The following is a 24,109-nucleotide window of genomic DNA, read 5'->3' on the forward strand; positions in this document are numbered from 1 at the left end:
TAGTGTGTGTATATAGATTACACATGTGTTAGTGTGTGTGCATATAGATTACACATGTGTTAGTGTGTGTTTGCATAAAGGATTACACATGTGTTATTGTGCGTATGCATAAAGGATTACACATGTGTTAGTGTGTGTTTGCATAAAGGATTACACATGTGTCAGTGTGTGTATGCATATAGATTACACATGTGTTAGTGTGTGTTTGCATAAAGGATTACACATGTGTTAGTGTGTGTATGCATATAGATTACACATGTGTTAGTGTGTGTTTGCATAAAGGATTACACATGTGTTAGTGTGTGTTTGCATAAAGGATTACACATGTGTTAGTGTGTTTTTGCATAAAGGATTACACATGTGTCAGTGTGTGTTTGCATAAATGATTACACATGTGTTAGTGTGTGTATGCATATAGATTACACATGTGTCAGTGTGTGTTTGCATAAATGATTACACATGTGTTAGTGTGTGTATGCATATAGATTACACATGTGTTAGTGTGTGTGTGTGCATAAAGGATTACACGTGTTAGTGTGTGTGCGTGTGTGCATATAGATTACACATGTGTTAGTGTGTGTTTGCATAAAGGATTACACATGTGTTAGTGTGTGTTTGCATAAAGGATTACACATGTGTCAGTGTGTGTTTGCATAAAGGATTACACATGTGTTAGTGTGTGTTTGCATAAAGGATTACACATGTGTCAGTGTGTGTTTGCATAAAGGATTACACATGTGTTAGTGTGTGTATGCATATAGATTACACATGTGTTAGTGTGTGTGTGTGCATAAAGGATTACACATGTGTTAGTGTGTGTGTGTGTGAATAAAGGATTACACATGTTAGTGTCTGTGTGTGCATAAAGGATTAGACATGTGTTAGTGTGTGTATGCATATAGATTACACATGTGTTAGTGTGTGTATGCCTATAGATTACACATGTGTTAGTGTGTTATGCATATAGATTACACATGTTTTAGTGTGTTTGTGCATATAGTTTACACATGTGTTAGTGTGTGTGTACCTATAGATTACACATGTGTTAGTGTGTGTATGCCTATAGATTACACATGTGTTAGTGTGTGTGTATGTATATAGATTACACGTTTTAGTGTGTGTATGCCTATAGATTACACATGTGTTAGTGTGTGTATGCCTATAGATTACACATGTGTTAGTGTGTGTATGCCTATAGATTACACATGTGTTAGTGTGTGTATGCCTATAGATTACACATGTGTTAGTGTGTGTATGCATATAGATTACACATGTGTTAGTGTGTGTATGCCTATAGATTACACATGTGTTCGTGTGTGTATGCATATAGATTACACATGTGTTAGTGTGTGTATGCCTATAGATTACACATGTGTTAGTGTGTGTGTATGCATATAGATTACACATGTGTTAGTGTGTGTGTATGCATATAGATTACACATGTGTTAGTGTGTGTGTATGCATATAGATTACACATGTGTTAGTGTGTGTGTATGCATATAGATTACACATGTGTTAGTGTGTGTATGCATATAGATTACACATGTGTTAGTGTGTGTGTATGCATATAGATTACACATGTGTTAGTGTGTGTGTATGCATATAGATTACACATGTGTTAGTGTGTGTGTATGCATATAGATTACACATGTGTTAGTGTGTGTATGCATATAGATTACACATGTGTTAGTGTGTGTATGCATATAGATTACACATGTGTTAGTGTGTGTATGCCTATAGATTACACATGTGTTAGTGTGTGTGTATGCATATAGATTACACATGTGTTAGTGTGTGTGTATGCATATAGATTACACATGTGTTAGTGTGTGTGTATGCATATAGATTACACATGTGTTAGTGTGTGTATGCATATAGATTACACATGTGTTAGTGTGTGTATGCATATAGATTTCACATGTGTTAGTGTGTGTATGCCTATAGATTACACATGTGTTAGTGTGTGTATGCATATAGATTACACATGTGTTATTGTGTGTGTGTGTATATAGATTACACATGTGTTAGTGTGTGTATGCATATAGATTACACATGTGTTAGTGTATGTATGCCTATAGATTACACATGTGTTAGTGTGTGTATGCCTATAGATAACACATGTGTTAGTGTGTGTGTATGCATATAGATTACACATGTGTTAGTGTGTGTATGCCTATAGATTACACATGTGTTAGTGTGTGTATGCATATATATTACACATGTGTTAGTGTGTGTGTATGCCTATAGATAACACATGTGTTAGTGTGTGTGTATGCATATAGATTACACATGTGTTAGTGTGTGTGTATGCATATACATTACGCATGTGTTAGTGTGTGTGTATGCATATAGATTACACATGTGTTAGTGTGTGTATGCATATATTTTACACATGTGTTAGTGTGTGTATGCATATAGATTACACATGTGTTAGTGTGTGTATGCATATAGATTACACATGTGTTAGTGTGTGTGTATGCATATAGATTACACATGTGTTAGTGTGTGTATGCATATAGATTACACATGTGTTAGTGTGTGTATGCATATAGATTACACATGTGTTAGTGTGTGTATGCATATAGATTACACATGTGTTAGTGTGTGTGTATGCATATAGATTACACATGTGTTAGTGTGTGTATGCATATAGATTACACATGTGTTAGTGTGTGTGTATGCATATAGATTACACATGTGTTAGTGTGTGTGTATGCATATAGATTACACATGTGTTAGTGTGTGTATGCATATAGATTACACATGTGTTAGTGTGTGTATGCATATATTTTACACATGTGTTAGTGTGTGTGTATGCATATAGATTACACATGTGTTAGTGTGTGTATGCATATAGATTACACATGTGTTAGTGTGTGTGTATGCATATAGATTACACATGTGTTAGTGTGTGTATGCATATAGATTACACATGTGTTAGTGTGTGTGTATGCATATAGATTACACATGTGTTAGTGTGTGTGTGTGTGCATATAGATTACACATGTGTTAGTTTGTGTGTGCATATAGTTTACACATGTGTTAGTGTGTGTATGCATATAGATTACACATGTGTTAGTGTGTGTGTATGCCTATAGATTACACATGTGTTAGTGTATGTGTGCATATAGATTACACATGTGTTAGTGTGTGTGTGTATGCCTATAGATTACACATGTGTTAGTGTATGTGTGCATATAGATTACACATGTGTTAGTGTGTGTGTGTGTATGCCTATAGATTACACATGTGTTAGTGTGTGTGTGTGCATATAGATTACACATGTGTTAGTGTGTGTATGCCTATAGATTACACATGTGTTATTGTGTGTGTATGCCTATAGATTACACATGTGTTAGTGTATGTGTGCATATAGATTACACATGTGTTAGTGTATGTGTGCATATAGATTACACATGTGTTAGTGTGTGTGTGTATGCCTATAGATTACACATGTGTTAGTGTGTGTGTGCATATAGATTACACATGTGTTAGTGTGTGTGCATATAGATTACACATGTGTTAGTGTGTCTGTATGCCTATAGATTACACATGTGTTAGTGTGTGTGCATATAGATTACACATGTGTTAGTGTGTGTGTATGCATATAGATTACACATGTGTTAGTGTGTGTGTGCATATAGATTACACATGTGTTAGTGTGTGTGCATATAGATTATACATGTGTTAGTGTGTGTGCATATAGATTATACATGTGTTAGTGTGTGTGCATATAGATTACACATGTGTTAGTGTGTGTGCATATACATTATACATGTGTTAGTGTGTGTATGCCTATAGATTACACATGTGTTAGTGTGTGTGTATGCATATAGATTACACATGTGTTAGTGTGTGTGTATGCATATAGATTACACATGTGTTAGTGTGTGTATGCATATAGATTACACATGTGTTAGTGTGTGTATGCCTATAGATTACACATGTGTTAGTGTGTGTGTATGCCTATAGATTACACATGTGTTAGTGTGTGTATGCCTATAGATTACACATGTGTTAGTGTGTGTGCATATAGATTATACATGTGTTAGTGTGTGTATGCATATAGATTACACATGTGTTAGTGTGTGTGTATGCATATAGATTACACATGTGTTAGTGTATGTATGCCTATAGATTACACATGTGTTAGTGTGTGTGTATGCCTATAGATTACACATGTGTTAGTGTGTGTATGCATATAGATTACACATGTGTTAGTGTGTGTGTATGCATATAGATTACACATGTGTTAGTGTGTGTGTGTATGCATATAGATTACACATGTGTTAGTGTGTGTGTATGCATATAGATTACACATGTGTTAGTGTGTGTGTGTATGCATATAGATTACACATGTGTTAGTGTGTGTGTGTATGCATATAGATTACACATGTGTTAGTGTGTGTATGCATATAGATTACACATGTGTTAGTGTGTGTGTATGCATATAGATTACACATGTGTTAGTGTGTGTGTGTATGCATATAGATTACACATGTGTTAGTGTGTGTGTGTATGCATATAGATTACACATGTGTTAGTGTGTGTATGCATATAGATTACACATGTGTTAGTGTGTGTATGCCTATAGATTACACATGTGTTAGTGTGTGTGTATGCATATAGATTACACGTGTGTTAGTGTGTGTATGCCTATAGATTACACATGTGTTAGTGTGTGTGCATATAGATTATACATGTGTTAGTGTGTGTATGCCTATAGATTACACATGTGTTAGTGTGTGTGCATATAGATTACACATGTGTTAGTGTGTGTATGCCTATAGATTACACATGTGTTAGTGTGTGTATGCCTATAGATTACACATGTGTTAGTGTGTGTGTGCATATAGATTATACATGTGTTAGTGTGTGTATGCCTATAGATTACACATGTGTTAGTGTGTGTGCATATAGATTACACATGTGTTAGTGTGTGTGTGTATGCCTATAGATTACACATGTGTTAGTGTGTGTGTGCATATAGATTACACATGTGTTGGTGTGTGTGCATATAGATTACACATGTGTTAGTGTGTCTGTATGCCTATATATTACACATGTGTTAGTGTGTGTGCATATAGATTACACATGTGTTAGTGTGTGTATGCCTATAGATTACACATGTGTTAGTGTGTATGCATATAGATTACACATGTGTTAGTGTGTGTGTATGCATATAGATTACACATGTGTTAGTGTGTGTGTATGCATATAGATTACACATGTGTTAGTGTGTGTATGCCTATAGATTACACATGTGTTAGTGTGTGTATGCATATAGATTACACATGTGTTAGTGTGTGTATGCCTATAGATTACACATGTGTTAGTGTGTGTATGCATATAGATTACACATGTGTTAGTGTGTGTGTATGCATATAGATTACACATGTGTTAGTGTGTGTGTATGCATATAGATTACACATGTGTTAGTGTGTGTATGCATATAGATTACACATGTGTTAGTGTGTGTATGCATATAGATTACACATGTGTTAGTGTGTGTATGCATATAGATTACACATGTGTTAGTGTGTGTATGCATATAGATTACACATGTGTTAGTGTGTGTATGCATATAGATTACACATGTGTTAGTGTGTGTATGCATATAGATTACACATGTGTTAGTGTGTGTATGCATATAGATTACACATGTGTTAGTGTGTGTATGCCTATAGATTACACATGTGTTAGTGTGTGTATGCATATAGATTACTCATGTGTTAGTGTGTGTGTATGCATATAGATTACACATGTGTTAGTGTGTGTGTATGCATATAGATTACACATGTGTTAGTGTGTGTATGCATATAGATTACACATGTGTTAGTGTGTGTATGCATATAGATTACACATGTGTTAGTGTGTGTGTGCATATAGATTACACATGTGTTAGTGTGTGTGTGCATATAGATTACACATGTGTTAGTGTGTGTGTGCATATAGATTACACATGTGTTAGTGTGTGTGTATGCATATAGATTACACATGTGTTAGTGTGTGTGTGCATATAGATTACACATGTGTTAGTGTGTGTGTATGCATATAGATTACACATGTGTTAGTGTGTGTGTATGCATATAGATTACACATGTGTTAGTGTGTGTATGCCTATAGATTACACATGTGTTAGTGTGTGTATGCATATAGATTACACATGTGTTAGTGTGTGTATGCATATAGATTACACATGTGTTAGTGTGTGTATGCCTATAGATTACACATGTGTTAGTGTGTGTGTATGCATATAGATTACACATGTGTTAGTGTGTGTATGCATATAGATTACACATGTGTTAGTGTGTGTATGCATATAGATTACACATGTGTTAGTGTGTGTGTATGCATATAGATTACACATGTGTTAGTGTGTGTATGCATATAGATTACACATGTGTTAGTGTGTGTATGCATATAGATTACACATGTGTTAGTGTGTGTATGCATATAGATTACACATGTGTTAGTGTGTGTGTATGCATATAGATTACACATGTGTTAGTGTGTGTGTATGCATATAGATTACACATGTGTTAGTGTGTGTATGCATATAGATTACACATGTGTTAGTGTGTGTGTATGCATATAGATTACACATGTGTTAGTGTGTGTATGCATATAGATTACACATGTGTTAGTGTGTGTATGCATATAGATTACACATGTGTTAGTGTGTGTATGCATATAGATTACACATGTGTTAGTGTGTGTGTATGCATATAGATTACACATGTGTTAGTGTGTGTATGCATATAGATTACACATGTGTTAGTGTGTGTGTATGCCTATAGATTACACATGTGTTAGTGTGTGTATGCATATAGATTACACATGTGTTAGTGTGTGTGTATGCATATAGATTACACATGTGTTAGTGTGTGTGTATGCATATAGATTACACATGTGTTAGTGTGTGTGTATGCATATAGATTACACATGTGTTAGTGTGTGTATGCATATAGATTACACATGTGTTAGTGTGTGTGTATGCATATAGATTACACATGTGTTAGTGTGTGTATGCATATAGATTACACATGTGTTAGTGTGTGTATGCATATAGATTACACATGTGTTATTGTGTGTATGCATATAGATTACACATGTGTTAGTGTGTGTGTATGCATATAGATTACACATGTGTTAGTGTGTGTATGCATATAGATTACACATGTGTTAGTGTGTGTGTATGCCTATAGATTACACATGTGTTAGTGTGTGTATGCATATAGATTACACATGTGTTAGTGTGTGTGTATGCATATAGATTACACATGTGTTAGTGTGTGTATGTATATAGATTACACATGTGTTAGTGTGTGTGTATGCATATAGATTACACATGTGTTAGTGTGTGTATGCATATAGATTACACATGTGTTAGTGTGTGTGTATGCATATAGATTACACATGTGTTAGTGTGTGTGTATGCATATAGATTACACATGTGTTAGTGTGTGTATGCATATAGATTACACATGTGTTAGTGTATGCATATAGATTACACATGTGTTAGTGTGTGTGTATGCATATAGATTACACATGTGTTAGTGTGTGTGTATGCATATAGATTACACATGTGTTAGTGTGTGTATGCATATAGATTACACATGTGTTAGTGTGTGTGTATGCATATAGATTACACATGTGTTAGTGTGTGTATGTATATAGATTACACATGTGTTAGTGTGTGTGTATGCATATAGATTACACATGTGTTAGTGTGTGTATGCATATAGATTACACATGTGTTAGTGTGTGTGTATGCATATAGATTACACATGTGTTAGTGTGTGTGTATGCATATAGATTACACATGTGTTAGTGTGTGTATGCATATAGATTACACATGTGTTAGTGTATGCATATAGATTACACATGTGTTAGTGTGTGTGGTATGCATATAGATTACACATGTGTTAGTGTGTGTGTATGCATATAGATTACACATGTGTTAGTGTGTTATGCATATAGATTACACATGTGTTAGTGTGTGTGTATGCATATAGATTACACATGTGTTAGTGTGTGTGTATGCATATAGATTACACATGTGTTAGTGTGTGTATGCATATAGATTACACATGTGTTAGTGTGTGTGTATGCATATAGATTACACATGTGTTAGTGTGTGTATGCATATAGATTACACATGTGTTAGTGTATGCATATAGATTACACATGTGTTAGTGTGTGTGTATGCATATAGATTACACATGTGTTAGTGTGTGTGTATGCATATAGATTACACATGTGTTAGTGTGTGTATGCATATAGATTACACATGTGTTAGTGTGTGTGTATGCATATAGATTACACATGTGTTAGTGTGTGTGTATGCATATAGATTACACATGTGTTAGTGTGTGTATGCATATAGATTACACATGTGTTAGTGTGTGTATATGCATATAGATTACACATGTGTTACAGTTTGCATTATGGAAGTGTTTAAGGGCAGTTAAGAGAGTGTGCGTGGTTTCTTTTTGCTTGTGCGTTCCTTGACAGGTCACTTTTTCATTAATAGGAGAGCTGCGCTCGGGTTCTTCTCTTCCGTGGGGCAAGTAAAGATATCCGGAATTTCAACAACCAGACAGCTTTCCAGGTGAGTGTCTAAACATTAAGTACATAAACCTACAACATATCTGGTACAATCACCTACCTCCATAACAAGTTTATGTAATACATCTGTTTTTTGTGAAGCTTTTTGTTTGCTACCCCCAATATTCTCGGTTTAATTTGCTCTTCCTACTAAATATACAGTTATTTACTTGTGCACATGTGAGCAGTGCATGTGTAATATGAATACAGTGCATGTGTGAGCAGTGCATGTGTAATATGAATACAGTGCATGTGTGAGCAGTGCATGTGTAATATGAATACAGTGCATGTTTGAGCAGTGCATGTATAATATGAATACAGTGCATGTGTAATATGAATACTTTGCATTAGTAATAGGAATACAGTACATGTGTAATATGAATACAGTACATGTGTAATATGAATACAGTGCATGTGTAATATGAATAAAGTGCATGTGTGAGCAGTACATGTGTAATATGAATACAGTGCATGTGTAATATGAATACAGTGCATGTGTAATATAAATACAGTGCATGTGTACTATGAATACTTTGCATTAGTAATATGAATACAGTGCATGTGTAATATGAATACAGTGCATGTGTAAAATGAATACAGTGTATGTGTAATATGAATACAGTGCATGTGTAATATGAATACAGTGCATGTGTAATATGAATACAGTGCATGTGGGAGCAGTGCATGTGTAATATGAATACAGTGCATGTGTGAGCAGTACATGTGTAATATGAATACAGTGTATGTGTAAAATGAATACAGTGCATGTGTAATATGAATACAGTGCATGTTTGAGCAGTGCATGTGTAATATGAATACAGTGCATGTTTAATATGAATACAGTGCATGTGTAATATGAATACAGTGCATGTGTGAGCAGTACATGTGTAATATGAATGCAGTGCATGTGTAATATGAATGCAGTGCATGTGTAATATGACTACAGTGCATGTGTAATATGAATACAGTGCATGTTTGAGCAGTGCATGTGTAATATGAATACAGTGCATGTTTGAGCAGTGCATGTATAATATGAATACAGTGCATGTGTGAGTGGTGCATGTGTAATATAAATACAGTGCATGTGTAATATGAATACAGTGCATGTGTAATATGAATACAGTGCATGTGTGAGTGGTGCATGTGTAATATAAATACAGTCCATGTCTGAGTGGTGGATGTGGAATTTGAGTGCAGTACACATGTGAGAGTGTGTAATTTGAGTGCAGTACACATTTTGTTTCTTGCTACGAATTTGTATACATTTACTAAATATCCTGTGAATAATATGTTTATATGCTAATATATAGCTATTTCTCCAACATAGGTGTGTCCGGTCCACGGCGTCATCCTTACTTGTGGGATATTCTCTTCCCCAACAGGAAATGGCAAAGAGCCCAGCAAAGCTGGTCACATGATCCCTCCTAGGCTCCGCCTACCCCAGTCATTCTCTTTGCCGTTGTACAGGCAACATCTCCACGGAGATGGCTTAGAGTTTTTTAGTGTTTAACTGTAGTTTTTATTATTCAATCAAGAGTTTGTTATTTTAAAATAGTGCTGGTATGTACTATTTACTCAGAAACAGAAAAGAGATGAAGATTTCTGTTTGTATGAGGAAAATGATTTTAGCAACCGTCACTAAAATCCATGGCTGTTCCACACAGGACTGTTGAGAGCAATTAACTTCAGTTGGGGGAACAGTGAGCAGTCTCTTGCTGCTGGAGGTATGACACATTCTAACAAGACGATGTAATGCTGGAAGCTGTCATTTTCCCTATGGGATCCGGTAAGCCATGTTTATAAAGATCGTAAATAAGGGCTTCACAAGGGCTTATTAAGACTGTAGACTTTTTCTGGGCTAAATCGATTCATTATTAACACATATTTAGCCTTGAGGAATCATTTTATCTGGGTATTTTGATATAATAATATCGGCAGGCACTGTTTTAGACTCCTTATTATTTAGGGGCTTTCCCAAATCATAGGCAGAGCCTCATTTTCGCGCCGGTGTTGCGCACTTGTTTTTGAGATGCATGACATGCAGTCGCATGTGAGAGGAGCTCTGATACTTAGAAAAGACTTTCTGAAGGCGTCATTTGGTATCGTATTCCCCTTTGGGCTTGGTTGGGTCTCAGCAAAGCAGATACCAGGGACTGTAAAGGGGTTAAAGTTAAAAACGGCTCCGGTTCCGTTATTTTAAGGGTTAAAGCTTCCAAATTTGGTGTGCAATACTTTTAAGGCTTTAAGACACTGTGGTGAAAATTTGGTGAATTTTGAACAATTTCTTCATGTTTTTTCGCAATTGCAGTAATAAAGTGTGTTCAGTTTAAAATTTAAAGTGACAGTAACGGTTTTATTTTAAAACGTTTTTTGTACTTTGTTATCAAGTTTATGCCTGTTTAACATGTCTGAACTACCAGATAGACTGTGTTCTGAATGTGGGGAAGCCAGAATTCCTATTCATTTAAATAAATGTGATTTATGTGACAATGACAATGATGCCCAAGATGATTCCTCAAGTGAGGGGAGTAAGCATGGTACTGCATCATTCCCTCCTTCGTCTACACGAGTCTTGCCCACTCAGGAGGCCCCTAGTACATCTAGCGCGCCAATACTCCTTACTATGCAACAATTAACGGCTGTAATGGATAATTCTGTCAAAAACATTTTAGCCAAAATGAACACTTACCAGCGTAAGCGTGACTGCTCTGTTTTAGATACTGAAGAGCATGACGACGCTGATAATAATGGTTCTGAAGGGCCCCTAACCCAGTCTGATGGGGCCAGGGAGGTTTTGTCTGAGGGAGAAATTACTGATTCAGGGAACATTTCTCAACAAGCTGAACCTGATGTGATTACGTTTAAATTTAAGTTGGAACATCTCCGCATTCTGCTCAAGGAGGTATTATCCACTCTGGATGATTGTGACAAGTTGGTCATCCCAGAGAAACTATGTAAAATGGACAAGTTCCTAGAGGTCCCGGGACTCCCAGAAGCTTTTCCTATACCCAAGCGGGTGGCGGACATTGTTAATAAAGAATGGGAAAGGCCCGGTATTCCTTTCGTCCCTCCCCCCATATTTAAAAAATTGTTTCCTATGGTCGACCCCAGAAAGGACTTATGGCAGACAGTCCCCAAGGTCGAGGGAGCGGTTTCCACTTTAAACAAACGCACCACTATACCCATAGAGGATAGTTGTGCTTTCAAAGATCCTATGGATAAAAAATTAGAAGGTTTACTTAAAAAGATGTTTGTTCAGCAGGGTTACCTTCTACAACCTATTTCATGCATTGTCCCTGTAGCTACAGCCGCATGTTTCTGGTTCGATGAGCTGATAAAGGCGGTCGATAGTGATTCTCCCCCTTATGAGGAGATTATGGACAGAATCAATGCTCTCAAATTGGCTAATTCTTTCACCCTAGACGCCACTTTGCAATTGGCTAGGTTAGCGGCTAAGAATTCAGGGTTTGCTATTGTGGCGCGCAGAGCGCTTTGGTTGAAATCTTGGTCAGCTGATGCGTCTTCCAAGAACAAGCTACTTAACATTCCTTTCAAGGGGAAAACGCTGTTTGGCCCTGACTTGAAAGAGATTATCTCTGATATCACTGGGGGTAAGGGCCACGCCCTTCCTCAGGATCGGCCTTTCAAGGCAAAAAATAAACCTAATTTTCGTCCCTTTCGTAGAAACGGACCAGCCCAAAGTGCTACGTCCTCTAAGCAAGAGGGTAATACTTCTCAAGCCAAGCCAGCTTGGAGACCAATGCAAGGCTGGAACAAGGGAAAGCAGGCCAAGAAACCTGCCACTGCTACCAAGACAGCATGAAATGTTGGCCCCCGATCCGGGACCGGATCTGGTGGGGGGCAGACTCTCTCTCTTCGCTCAGGCTTGGGCAAGAGATGTTCTGGATCCTTGGGCGCTAGAAATAGTCTCCCAAGGTTATCTTCTGGAATTCAAGGGGCTTCCCCCAAGGGGGAGGTTCCACAGGTCTCAGTTGTCTTCAGACCACATAAAAAGACAGGCATTCTTACATTGTGTAGAAGACCTGTTAAAAATGGGAGTGATTCATCCTGTTCCATTAAGAGAACAAGGGATGGGGTTCTACTCCAATCTGTTCATAGTTCCCAAAAAAGAGGGAACGTTCAGACCAATCTTAGATCTCAAGATCTTAAACAAGTTTCTCAAGGTTCCATCGTTCAAGATGGAAACCATTCGAACTATTCTTCCTTCCATCCAGGAAGGTCAATTCATGACCACGGTGGATTTAAAGGATGCGTATCTACATATTCCTATCCACAAGGAACATCATCGGTTCCTAAGGTTCGCATTCCTGGACAAGCATTACCAGTTCGTGGCGCTTCCTTTCGGATTAGCCACTGCTCCAAGGATTTTCACAAAGGTACTAGGGTCCCTTCTAGCTGTGCTAAGACCAAGGGGCATTGCTGTAGTACCTTACTTGGACGACATTCTGATTCAAGCGTCGTCCCTTCCTCAAGCAAAGGCTCACACGGACATTGTCCTGGCCTTTCTCAGATCTCACGGATGGAAAGTGAACGTGGAAAAGAGTTCTCTATCTCCGTCAACAAGGGTTCCCTTCTTGGGAACAATAATAGACTCCTTAGAAATGAGGATTTTTCTGACAGAGGCCAGAAAAACAAAACTTCTAGACTCTTGTCGGATACTTCATTCCGTTCCTCTTCCTTCCATAGCGCAGTGCATGGAAGTGATCGGTTTGATGGTAGCGGCAATGGACATAGTTCCTTTTGCGCGCATTCATCTAAGACCATTACAACTGTGCATGCTCAGTCAGTGGAATGGGGACTATACAGACTTGTCTCCGAAGATACAAGTAAATCAGAGGACCAGAGACTCACTCCGTTGGTGGCTGTCCCTGGACAACCTGTCACAAGGGATGACATTCCGCAGACCGGAGTGGGTCATCGTCACGACCGACGCCAGTCTGATGGGCTGGGGCGCGGTCTGGGGATCCCTGAAAGCTCAGGGTCTTTGGTCTCGGGAAGAATCTCTTCTACCGATAAATATTCTGGAACTGAGAGCGATATTCAATGCTCTCAAGGCTTGGCCTCAGCTAGCGAGGGCCAAGTTCATTCGGTTTCAATCAGACAACATGACAACTGTTGCGTACATCAACCATCAGGGGGGAACAAGGAGTTCCCTAGCGATGGAAGAAGTGACCAAAATCATTCTATGGGCGGAGTCTCACTCCTGCCACCTGTCTGCTATCCACATCCCAGGAGTGGAAAATTGGGAAGCGGATTTTCTGAGTCGTCAGACATTGCATCCGGGGGAGTGGGAACTCCATCCGGAAATCTTTGCCCAAGTCACTCAGCTGTGGGGCATTCCAGACATGGATCTGATGGCCTCTCGTCAGAACTTCAAAGTTCCTTGCTACGGGTCCAGATCCAGGGATCCCAAGGCGGCTCTAGTGGATGCACTAGTAGCACCTTGGACCTTCAAACTAGCTTATGTGTTCCCGCCGTTTCCTCTCATCCCCAGGCTGGTAGCCAGGATCAATCAGGAGAGGGCGTCGGTGATCTTGATAGCTCCTGCGTGGCCACGCAGGACTTGGTATGCAGATCTGGTGAATATGTCATCGGCTCCACCTTGGAAGCTACCTTTGAGACGAGACCTTCTTGTTCAGGGTCCGTTCGAACATCCGAATCTGGTTTCACTCCAGCTGACTGCTTGGAGATTGAACGCTTGATCTTATCGAAGCGAGGGTTCTCAGATTCTGTTATCGATACTCTTGTTCAGGCCAGAAAGCCTGTAACTAGAAAGATTTACCACAAAATTTGGAAAAAATATATCTGTTGGTGTGAATCTAAAGGATTCCCTTGGGACAAGGTTAAGATTCCTAAGATTCTATCCTTCCTTCAAGAAGGATTGGAAAAAGGATTATCTGCTAGTTCCCTGAAGGGACAGATTTCTGCCTTGTCTGTGTTACTTCACAAAAAGCTGGCAGCTGTGCCAGATGTTCAAGCCTTTGTTCAGGCTCTGGTTAGAATTAAGCCTGTTTACAAACCTTTGACTCCTCCTTGGAGTCTCAACTTAGTTCTTTCAGTTCTTCAGGGGGTTCCGTTTGAACCCTTACATTCCGTTGATATTAAGTTATTATCTTGGAAGGTTTTGTTTTTAGTTGCGATTTCTTCTGCTAGAAGAGTTTCAGAATTATCTGCTCTGCAGTGTTCTCCTCCTTATCTGGTGTTCCATGCAGATAAGGTGGTTTTACGTACTAAACCTGGTTTTCTTCCAAAAGTTGTTTCTAACAAAAACATTAACCAGGAGATTATCGTACCTTCTCTGTGTCCGAAACCAGTGTCAAAGAAGGAACGTTTGTTGCACAATCTGGATGTTGTTCGCGCTCTAAAATTCTATTTAGATGCTACAAAGGATTTTAGACAAACATCTTCCTTGTTTGTTGTTTATTCCGGTAAAAGGAGAGGTCAAAAAGCAACTTCTACCTCTCTCTCTTTTTGGATTAAAAGCATCATCAGATTGGCTTACGAGACTGCCGGACGGCAGCCTCCCGAAAGAATCACGGCTCATTCCACTAGGGCTGTGGCTTCCACATGGGCCTTCAAGAACGAGGCTTCTGTTGATCAGATATGTAGGGCAGCGACTTGGTCTTCACTGCACACTTTTACCAAATTTTACAAGTTTGATACTTTTGCTTCTTCTGAGGCTATTTTTGGGAGAAAGGTTTTGCAAGCCGTGGTGCCTTCCATTTAGGTGACCTGATTTGCTCCCTCCCTTCATCCGTGTCCTAAAGCTTTGGTATTGGTTCCCACAAGTAAGGATGACGCCGTGGACCGGACACACCTATGTTGGAGAAAACAGAATTTATGTTTACCTGATAAATTACTTTCTCCAACGGTGTGTCCGGTCCACGGCCCGCCCTGGTTTTTTTAATCAGGTCTGATAATTTATTTTCTTTAACTACAGTCACCACGGTACCATATGGTTTCTCCTATGCAAATATTCCTCCTTAACGTCGGTCGAATGACTGGGGTAGGCGGAGCCTAGGAGGGATCATGTGACCAGCTTTGCTGGGCTCTTTGCCATTTCCTGTTGGGGAAGAGAATATCCCACAAGTAAGGATGACGCCGTGGACCGGACACACCGTTGGAGAAAGTAATTTATCAGGTAAACATCAATTCTGTTATTTGTACTAACTTTCTGTGATATTAGACATATTATAGCATTCTTGTGCTTTAGCAGACAAAGTGACGTATCGGCGGCCAGCCGAACAGTGACAGAGCTCCGAATCAGCTGTAGCAGGGTATCGTAGGGAGAGACAGTTTAAGCTGTAAGTAGGAGACCGGCTGGGCAATAACCAGGTTAGTATTTGAGACTGAAGTTGAGGGAGAAGATCCAATAAAACAGAAGAGGTTACCTTGACGGCTGACTTCAAAGATTGATAGAGGAACTCACAATCAGAGTTCAGTGTGACGCTGCCTGAGAGCAGATTCAGTAGATTAATCAAGCATAGTACTGAGGCAGCTGTTGCATTATATAGGGCTGAAGGATAAGGAGCCTCCCCCAGTTAAAGAGATAGTGGTTACATGATACTTCCCCCAAGAAAGCACTCCGTGATTTATGGTCTAGGACGGTCCGGATGATGACTGTGAAACAGTGATACCAAATGGGGACAAGACACGATGGAAGAGGGTTCCCATGAATCATTCTCTGGGGTATAATGAGCCCATCTGATTAGATATTGAAGTTCATCATTGACATAACGGGAATCGAGAATGTCCTCGACTTCATATTCTTCTTCGTCTACCAAAGGAGTAGGAGGATGTGAATCAGAAGTGTCGGGGGTCCTCACGTGTTTGTAGGGCTTAAGTAGGGCTACGTGAAAGGTGGGGTGTTATCTTGTAAGTGGAGGGGAGCTGAATAGTAACAGCATTTTGGTTAATAATCTTGAGAATCTTGAAAGACCCTATGAATAATTTGTTGAACTTTCTGCATGGTGTACGAAGTTTAAGGTTGGATGAAAGCCATAATTGGCAAAAAAAGGTGATTGTTTGGTGGTAGTATGTGAAGAGTTATTGTAGGCCAATTGTATGCTGTCCTTTAATATCTTCAGGTTTTCAGAAATAGTGTTGATAGTATCATTGACCAAAGGACAAGAGGTATCACGATGATGTTGGAAGTGTAAGTTTGGGAGTGGTCGATATTTTAACCAAAATGGCTTGATTAATATGTCACACTCGAGGGTTCAGTAGATCTATAAAAGATTCATATAACAGAATATGTTTTAGTTGAAACACATAAATCTCAGCTGCAGAGATAATTAAGTAAAATATCCAAATAATGGTTTTGTTTGTGATATTCATTCAGGGCTGTAACAGTTTATCATAAAGACAGCCTTAATGTGTTAAAATCACTGCCTGGGAACTCGCAACTGAATCAGGGTGCAGTACAGCAAACCACATAAGTATTCTGTGCAACGATTTGTTCAATAGCAGTGTATATAACAGGACTTAGCGGAGGTTGCCTGTAACAGAGCCGGGAATCAAATATGCAGTAGTCTGGAAAGCTTAACAGACTTACCTCGAGGAGCCGAGGAGTCGGATTGAGGAGCTGCGCTTCCTGAACCGAAAACCGGAAGTGACGTATCGGCGGCCAGCCGAACAGTGACAGAGCTCCGAATCAGCTGTAGCAGGGTATCGTAGGGAGAGACAGTTTAAGCTGTAAGTAGGAGACCGGCTGGGCAATAACCAGGTTAGTATTTGAGACTGAAGTTGAGGGAGAAGATCCAATAAAACAGAAGAGGTTACCTTGACGGCTGACTTCAAAGCTTGATAGAGGAACTCACAATCAGAGTTCAGTGTGACGTTGCCTGAGAGCAGATTCAGTAGATTAATCAAGCATAGTACTGAGGCAGCTGTTGCATTATATAGGGCTGAAGGATAAGGAGCCTCCCCCAGTTAAAGAGATAGTGGTTACATACTGTCACTAATATGTCACAATCTATATTAGAAAAAAAGGTCTAAGGTGCGCTAAGACAAAAAGAGATTAACAAACTCCCTCTAAATGACAATATCCCTAAGATTGTCACAAAATAAAATATGAGAAGAAAGGGTTAAAGGGGAAGCGCTAAAACAAACTAAAGGTAATCACTCACTTAATATATATACAGTTTATTTTAACATATATAATTCACATAAAAGGGACGTCTCCCCAAATGACACTGTCATAAAAATATTTGTTCAGTTTATAACAGGACCACTATATATAAAATCAATAAAATATATTGCACAATGATTGACGGTTCTAAAACATACAATAAATCAGAGTTCAGTTAAAAGTTCATGAAATTGACGATTAAGACCACCAAGCTGCCAAAGAAAAGTTAATATTGTAGGTCTACCAAAAAGTGTTCTGAATACTCCACACTTCCTTAAGAGAGATACATGACCAGCGTATACACAGAGATGTACATGAACTTTTAACTGAACTCTGATTTATTGTATGTTTTAGAACCGTCAATCATTGTGCAATATATTTTATTGATTTTATATATAGTGGTCCTGTTATAAACTGAACACATATTTTTATGACAGTGTCATTTGGGGAGACGTCCCTTTTATGTGAATTATATATGTTAAAATAAACTGTATATATATTAAGTGAGTGATTACCTTTAGCTTTGTTTTAGCGCTTCCCTTTTAACCCTTTCTTCTCATATGTCACAATCTAGCCATGTCAGGCAAGCTTATTACTTAGTTCAGTGGGTGCAAGGGTTAACAACACTCTCTAGTCTGTACTAGACGTAAAAGAAATGCCCAAAACTCCTCTTTAATGCCACCCACACTAAACTAAAAACCATATAGCTCCAAGCTGCCACCACTTATGATTTATTAAAGGGAAAATCCTAAGGAAAACCCCAGACTTACACATTAACTCTCAGAATACAATTTAGCAGAAAATAACCTAAAATATACAGTTCTAATACTCCAGTCTCTTTCAGTAACGTGGTTCAATTATTAGACAAAGGCCAAAGCTTAATAAAGGAATTATTTATTATGCCAAAAATTATTATGCACAATGCATTATTAATAAAAAGTTGTTACAAATAAAATTACACACAGCAAACAGTTTGTTTCAAAATAAAAAGAAGAAAATAGAAACCTCATACTGTACTAGTCTTTGTGCCAGGGAGACAGCATGAAGCAATGGGTCCTTACTCCGTTTTTTGTAACAGCTTCCCTTGTAAGAATGACAATTTCAGTGCTAAAACACAAGACCCTTATACATTTTTTCAATAGATCAGGTTGCCTGACCTCACCCCCTGTGCAGGGGCTGGCTGGGAAACCCCCTATATTTTACAACAGTCAATAAACTTTAAGTACCTTTGGCTGACTTTAGAGAACACATAATTTTCTGCTAGATACATCCATTTTCATATAGACAGAAAGGCAATCTCTTATTTACACAGTTTGATACCAAATATGACATGGTTTCCATATTTCCCTTGATCTAATGCCACAACATGTTTTAAACACATATCTACATTGTACCAATGTCCTTTTATTGACCTCATCAGGATCTGGGGAGAGGGCACTGCTTATTGTCTCTAGAACCAACACTTTTATGGGCTTGCTGCCTTAATGACTATACAATAACAGTTATTCAAGTGGAACTCTGAAACAATTTATAATGGGATCTGGTTTTATCACAAAAACCAAACAACATAAACACAGGACACAGTTCTTCTTGAAAAAAAATTTTTTTTTAGCTCACAGGCTAAAGAGAATTAACCCCTTGGCAGCTAAATCATGAGGTATTCGTGACAGACACTATTTAGAATTTTAAGAGCATTGTTTATATCCTAAAGGGATTATTAAATTGACTGCATTTACATTTTATATTTTATATGTATTTATTATGAATCATTAGTAAATATTTTTGCATCATGTAAAATATTAAGTGATTTTGTCATTTTTTAATATATTGGGGTATTTACCACATACAGTTTACACTTTTTATATAAACAATTAAGGATCAGCAGCTATAAATTTATCCACTCCCTAGATTGGATACAAATGTTTTTGTTTTCCAATGTATCTATTCATTTACTTTTTAGGACTTGCCTTTATATTAGATTTGAATAAAATTATTGAAACTATTGGGAGTTCAGAAATTTAGGACAGAGCTATTTCTTTATAAGAAATACTTAGGCGCACCAAACATACGGTTAGATTACGAGTTGTGCGTTAGGGTAAAAAAGCAGCGTTAAGAGGTCCTAACGCTGCTTTTTTACGCCCGCTGCTATTACGAGTCTTGAAGGTTTAGGTGCACCGCACACTTCTTTGGCCTTACCACAAAACGACTTACGTAAACTTCATAAAGTCTTTTTTCTATGGGACTTCCATATCACCAGTATTATGAGTCTGTTCTGGGAGGCGAAAAAGTGAGCGGTACACCCTACCCTGTCAAGATCCCTAACGCATTTAAAAGTAAGTAGTTATGAGTTTTATGGTACAATGCTGTAAAATAAAACTCATAACTAAAGTGCTAAAAAGTACACTAACACCCATAAACTTCCTATTAACCCCTAAACCGAGGCACTCCCGCATCGCAAATACTATAATAAAATTATTAATCCCTAAACTGCCGCTCCGCACATTGCCACCACTTACATTATATTTATGAACCCCTAATCTGCTGCACCCAACACGGCATCTTCTATCTTCATCCATCCGGCGTGGAGCGGGTCTATCTTCAAGACATCCGATGCAGAGCATCTTCTTCATCCGACGACTAAAGCTAAATGAAGGTACCTTTAAGTGACGTCATTCAAGATGGCGTCCCTTAGATTCCGATTGGCTGATAGAATTCTATCAGCCAATCAGAATTAAGGTAGAAAAAAACCTGTTGTCTGATGCAATCAGCCAATAGGATTGAGCTCGCATTCTATTTGCTGTTCCAATCATCCAATAGAATGCGAGATCAATCCTATTGGCTGATTGGATCAGCCAGTAGGATTGAACTTCAATCCTATTGACTGATTGTATCAGCCAATTGGATTTTTTCTACCTTAATTCCAATTGGCTGATAGAATTCTATCAGCCAATCGGAATCTAAGGGACGCCATCTTGGATGACGTCACGTAAAGGTACCTTCATTCAGCTTTAGTCGTCGGATGAAGAGGATGCTCCGCGTCGGATGTCTTGAAGGTGGACCCGCTCCGCACTGGATGGATGAAGATAGAAGATGCCGTCTGGATGAAGACTTCTGCCCGTCTGGAGGACCACTTCGCCCGGCTTGGATGAAGACTTCTCCCGGCTTCGTTGATTACTTTGGCACGGCTTGGATGAAGACGTCTCCCGATAAGTCGATCTTCAGGGGGTTAGTGTTAGGTTTTTTTAAGGGTGTATTGGGTGGGTTTTATTTTTAGGTTAGGGACTTTGGGCCTGCAAAAGAGCTAACTGCTCTTTTAAGGGCAATGCCCATCCAAATGCCCTTTTCAGGGCAATGGGGAGCTTAGGGTTTTTTAGATAGTATTTTATTTGGGGGGGTTGATTGTGTGGGTGGTGGGTTTTACTGTTGGGGGGGTTGTTTGTATTTTTTTTTACAGGTAAAAGAGCTGATTACTTTGGGGCAATGCCCCGCAAAAGGCCCTTTTAAGGGCTATTGGTAGTTTAGTTTAGGCTAGGGTTTTTTTTTTTTTTTTTTGGTGGGGCTTTTTTATTCTAATAGGGCTATTAGATTAGGTGTAATTATTTTAAATATCCATAATTTGTTTATTATTTTCTGCAATTTAGTGTTTGTTTTTTTTTGTACTTTAGCTAATTTAATTTAGTTAATTTAATTTAATTTAGTTAATTTATTTAATTATAGTGTAGTGTTAGGTGTAATTGTAACTTAGGTTAGTATTTATTTTACAGGCAACTTTGTATTTATTTTAACTAGGTAGCTATTAAATAATTAATAACTATTTAATAACTATTGTACCTAGTTAAAATAAATACAAAGTTGCCTGTAAAATAAATATAAACCCTAAGATAGCTACAATGTAGCTATTAGTTATATTGTAGCTAGCTTAGGGTTTATTTTACAGGTAAGTATTTCGTTTTAAATAGGAATAATTTATTTAATGATAGTAATATTTATTTATATTTATTGTAATTATATTTAAGTTAGGGGGTGTTAGGGTTAGGGTTAGACTTAGGTTTAGACTTAGGGATTAATAACTTTAATATAGTGGTGGCGACGTTGGGGGCGGCAGATTAGGGGTTAATAAGTGTAGGTAGGTGGCGGCGACATTGGGGGCAGCAGATTAGGGGTTAATATATATAATGTAGGTGTCGGCGATGTTGGGGGCAGCAGATTAGGGGTTAATAAGTATAATGTAGGTGGCGGCGGTGTCCGGAGCGGCAGATTAGGGGTTAATAATATAATGCAGGTGGCGGTGATGTCGGGGGCGGCAGATTAGAGGTTAATAAGTGTAAGATTAGGGGTGTTTAGACTCGGGGTTCATGTTAGGGTGTTAAGTGTAAACATAAAATGTATTTCCCCATAGGAATCAATGGGGCTGCGTTAGTGAGTTTTACGCTGCTTTTTTGCAGGTTTTTTACTTTTTTTCAGCCGGCTCTCCCCGTTGATTCATATGGGGAAATCGTGCACAAGCACGTACGACCAGCTCACCACTGACTTAAGCAGCGCTGGTATTGGAGTGCGGTAAGGAGCAAAATTTTGCTCAACGCTCACTTCTTGTCTTTTAACGACGGGTTTCTGAAAACTGTAATACCAGCACTGTATGTAAGTGAGCGGTGAGGGAAAACTGCTCGTTAGCACCGCATAGCCTCTTTTTTATACACTAGATAAATATTTGTTGCACAGCTTTGAGGTACTGTGTTTTTTGAGTGCTTATTGCCAAACTACCAGCACCACCTACTGTGTGTTCTGGGTATTTTCCTTTTAAAAAAATATATTTTATTTACACATATGAGCAGTGTGTGTAATTTGAGTTCAGTACACATGTGAGCAGTGTGTGTGTAATTTGAGTTCAGTACACATGTGAGCAGTGTGTGTGTAATTTGAGTTCAGTACACATGTGAGCAGTGTGTGTGTAATTTGAGTGCAGTACACATGTGAGCAGTTTGTGTGTAATTTGAGTGCAGTACACATGTGAGCAGTGTGTGTGTGTAATTTGAGTGCAGTACACATGTGAGCAGTGTGTGTGTAATTTGAGTTCAGTACACATATGAGCAGTGTGTGTGTAATTTGAGTTCAGTACACATATGAGCAGTGTGTTTGTAATTTGAGTTCAGTACACATGTGAGCAGTGTGTGTGTAATTTGAGTGCAGTACACATGTGAGCAGTGTGTGTGTAATTTGAGTTCAGTACACATGTGAGCAGTGTGTGTAATTTGAGTGCAGTACACGTGAGCAGTGTGTGTGTAATTTGAGTTCAGTACACATGTGAGCAGTGTGTGTAATTTGAGTTCAGTACACATGTGAGCAGTGTGTGTGTAATTTGAGTTCAGTACACATGTGAGCAGTGTGTGTGTAATTTGAGTTCAGTACACATGTGAGCAGTGTGTGTGTAATTTGAGTGCAGTACACATGTGAGCAGTGTGTGTGTAATTTGAGTGCAGTACACATGTGAGCAGTGTGTGTGTAATTTGAGTGCAGTACACATGTGAGCAGTGTGTGTGTAATTTGAGTGCAGTACACATGTGATGTGAGCAGTGTGTGTGTAATTTGAGTGCAGTACACATGTGAGCAGTGTGTGTGTAATTTGAGTGCAGTACACATGTGAGCAGTGTGTGTGTAATTTGAGTGCAGTACACATGTGAGCAGTGTGTGTGTAATTTGAGTTCAGTACACATGTGAGCAGTGTGTGTGTAATTTGAGTTCAGTACACATGTGAGCAGTGTGTGTGTAATTTGAGTTCAGTACAAATGTGAGCAGTGTGTGTAATTTGAGTGCAGTACACATGTGAGCAGTGTGTGTAATTTGAGTTCAGTACACATGTGAGCAGTGTGTGTGTAATTTGAGTGCAGTACACATGTGAGCAGTGTGTGTGTAATTTGAGTTCAGTACACATGTGAGCAGTGTGTGTGTAATTTGAGTGCAGTATACATGTGAGCAGTGTGTGTGTACTTTGAGTTCAGTACACATGTGAGCAGTGTGTGTGTAATTTGAGTGCAGTACACATGTGAGCAGTGTGTGTGTAATTTGAGTTCAGTACACATGTGAGCAGTGTGTGTGTAATTTGAGTTCAGTACACATGTGAGCAGTGTGTGTGTAATTTGAGTGCAGTACACATGTGAGCAGTGTGTGTGTAATTTGAGTTCAGTACACATGTGAGCAGTGTGTGTGTAATTTGAGTTCAGTACACATGTGAGCAGTGTGTGTGTAATTTGAGTGCAGTACACATGTGAGCAGTGTGTGTCTAATTTGAGTGCAGTACACATGTGAGCAGTGTGTGTGTAATTTGAGTGCAGTACACATATGAGCAGTGTG

General features: G+C 38.6%; 1 protein-coding gene across 1 annotated transcript in view; it reads left to right on the forward strand.

Moving 5' to 3' along the window:
* Positions 1–24,109, forward strand: part of SHANK3 (SH3 and multiple ankyrin repeat domains 3) — a 565,241-nt gene that overhangs the window by 51,368 nt on the left and 489,764 nt on the right. Inside the window, exon 2 of the mRNA XM_053716301.1 lies at positions 8,537–8,614. Coding sequence (XP_053572276.1) covers positions 8,537–8,614 — 78 coding nt within the window. The remainder of the gene's footprint in view (positions 1–8,536; positions 8,615–24,109) is intronic.

This window comes from Bombina bombina, chromosome 6 (assembly GCF_027579735.1).
Source record: "Bombina bombina isolate aBomBom1 chromosome 6, aBomBom1.pri, whole genome shotgun sequence".
Classification (NCBI taxonomy): Eukaryota; Metazoa; Chordata; class Amphibia; order Anura; family Bombinatoridae; genus Bombina; species Bombina bombina.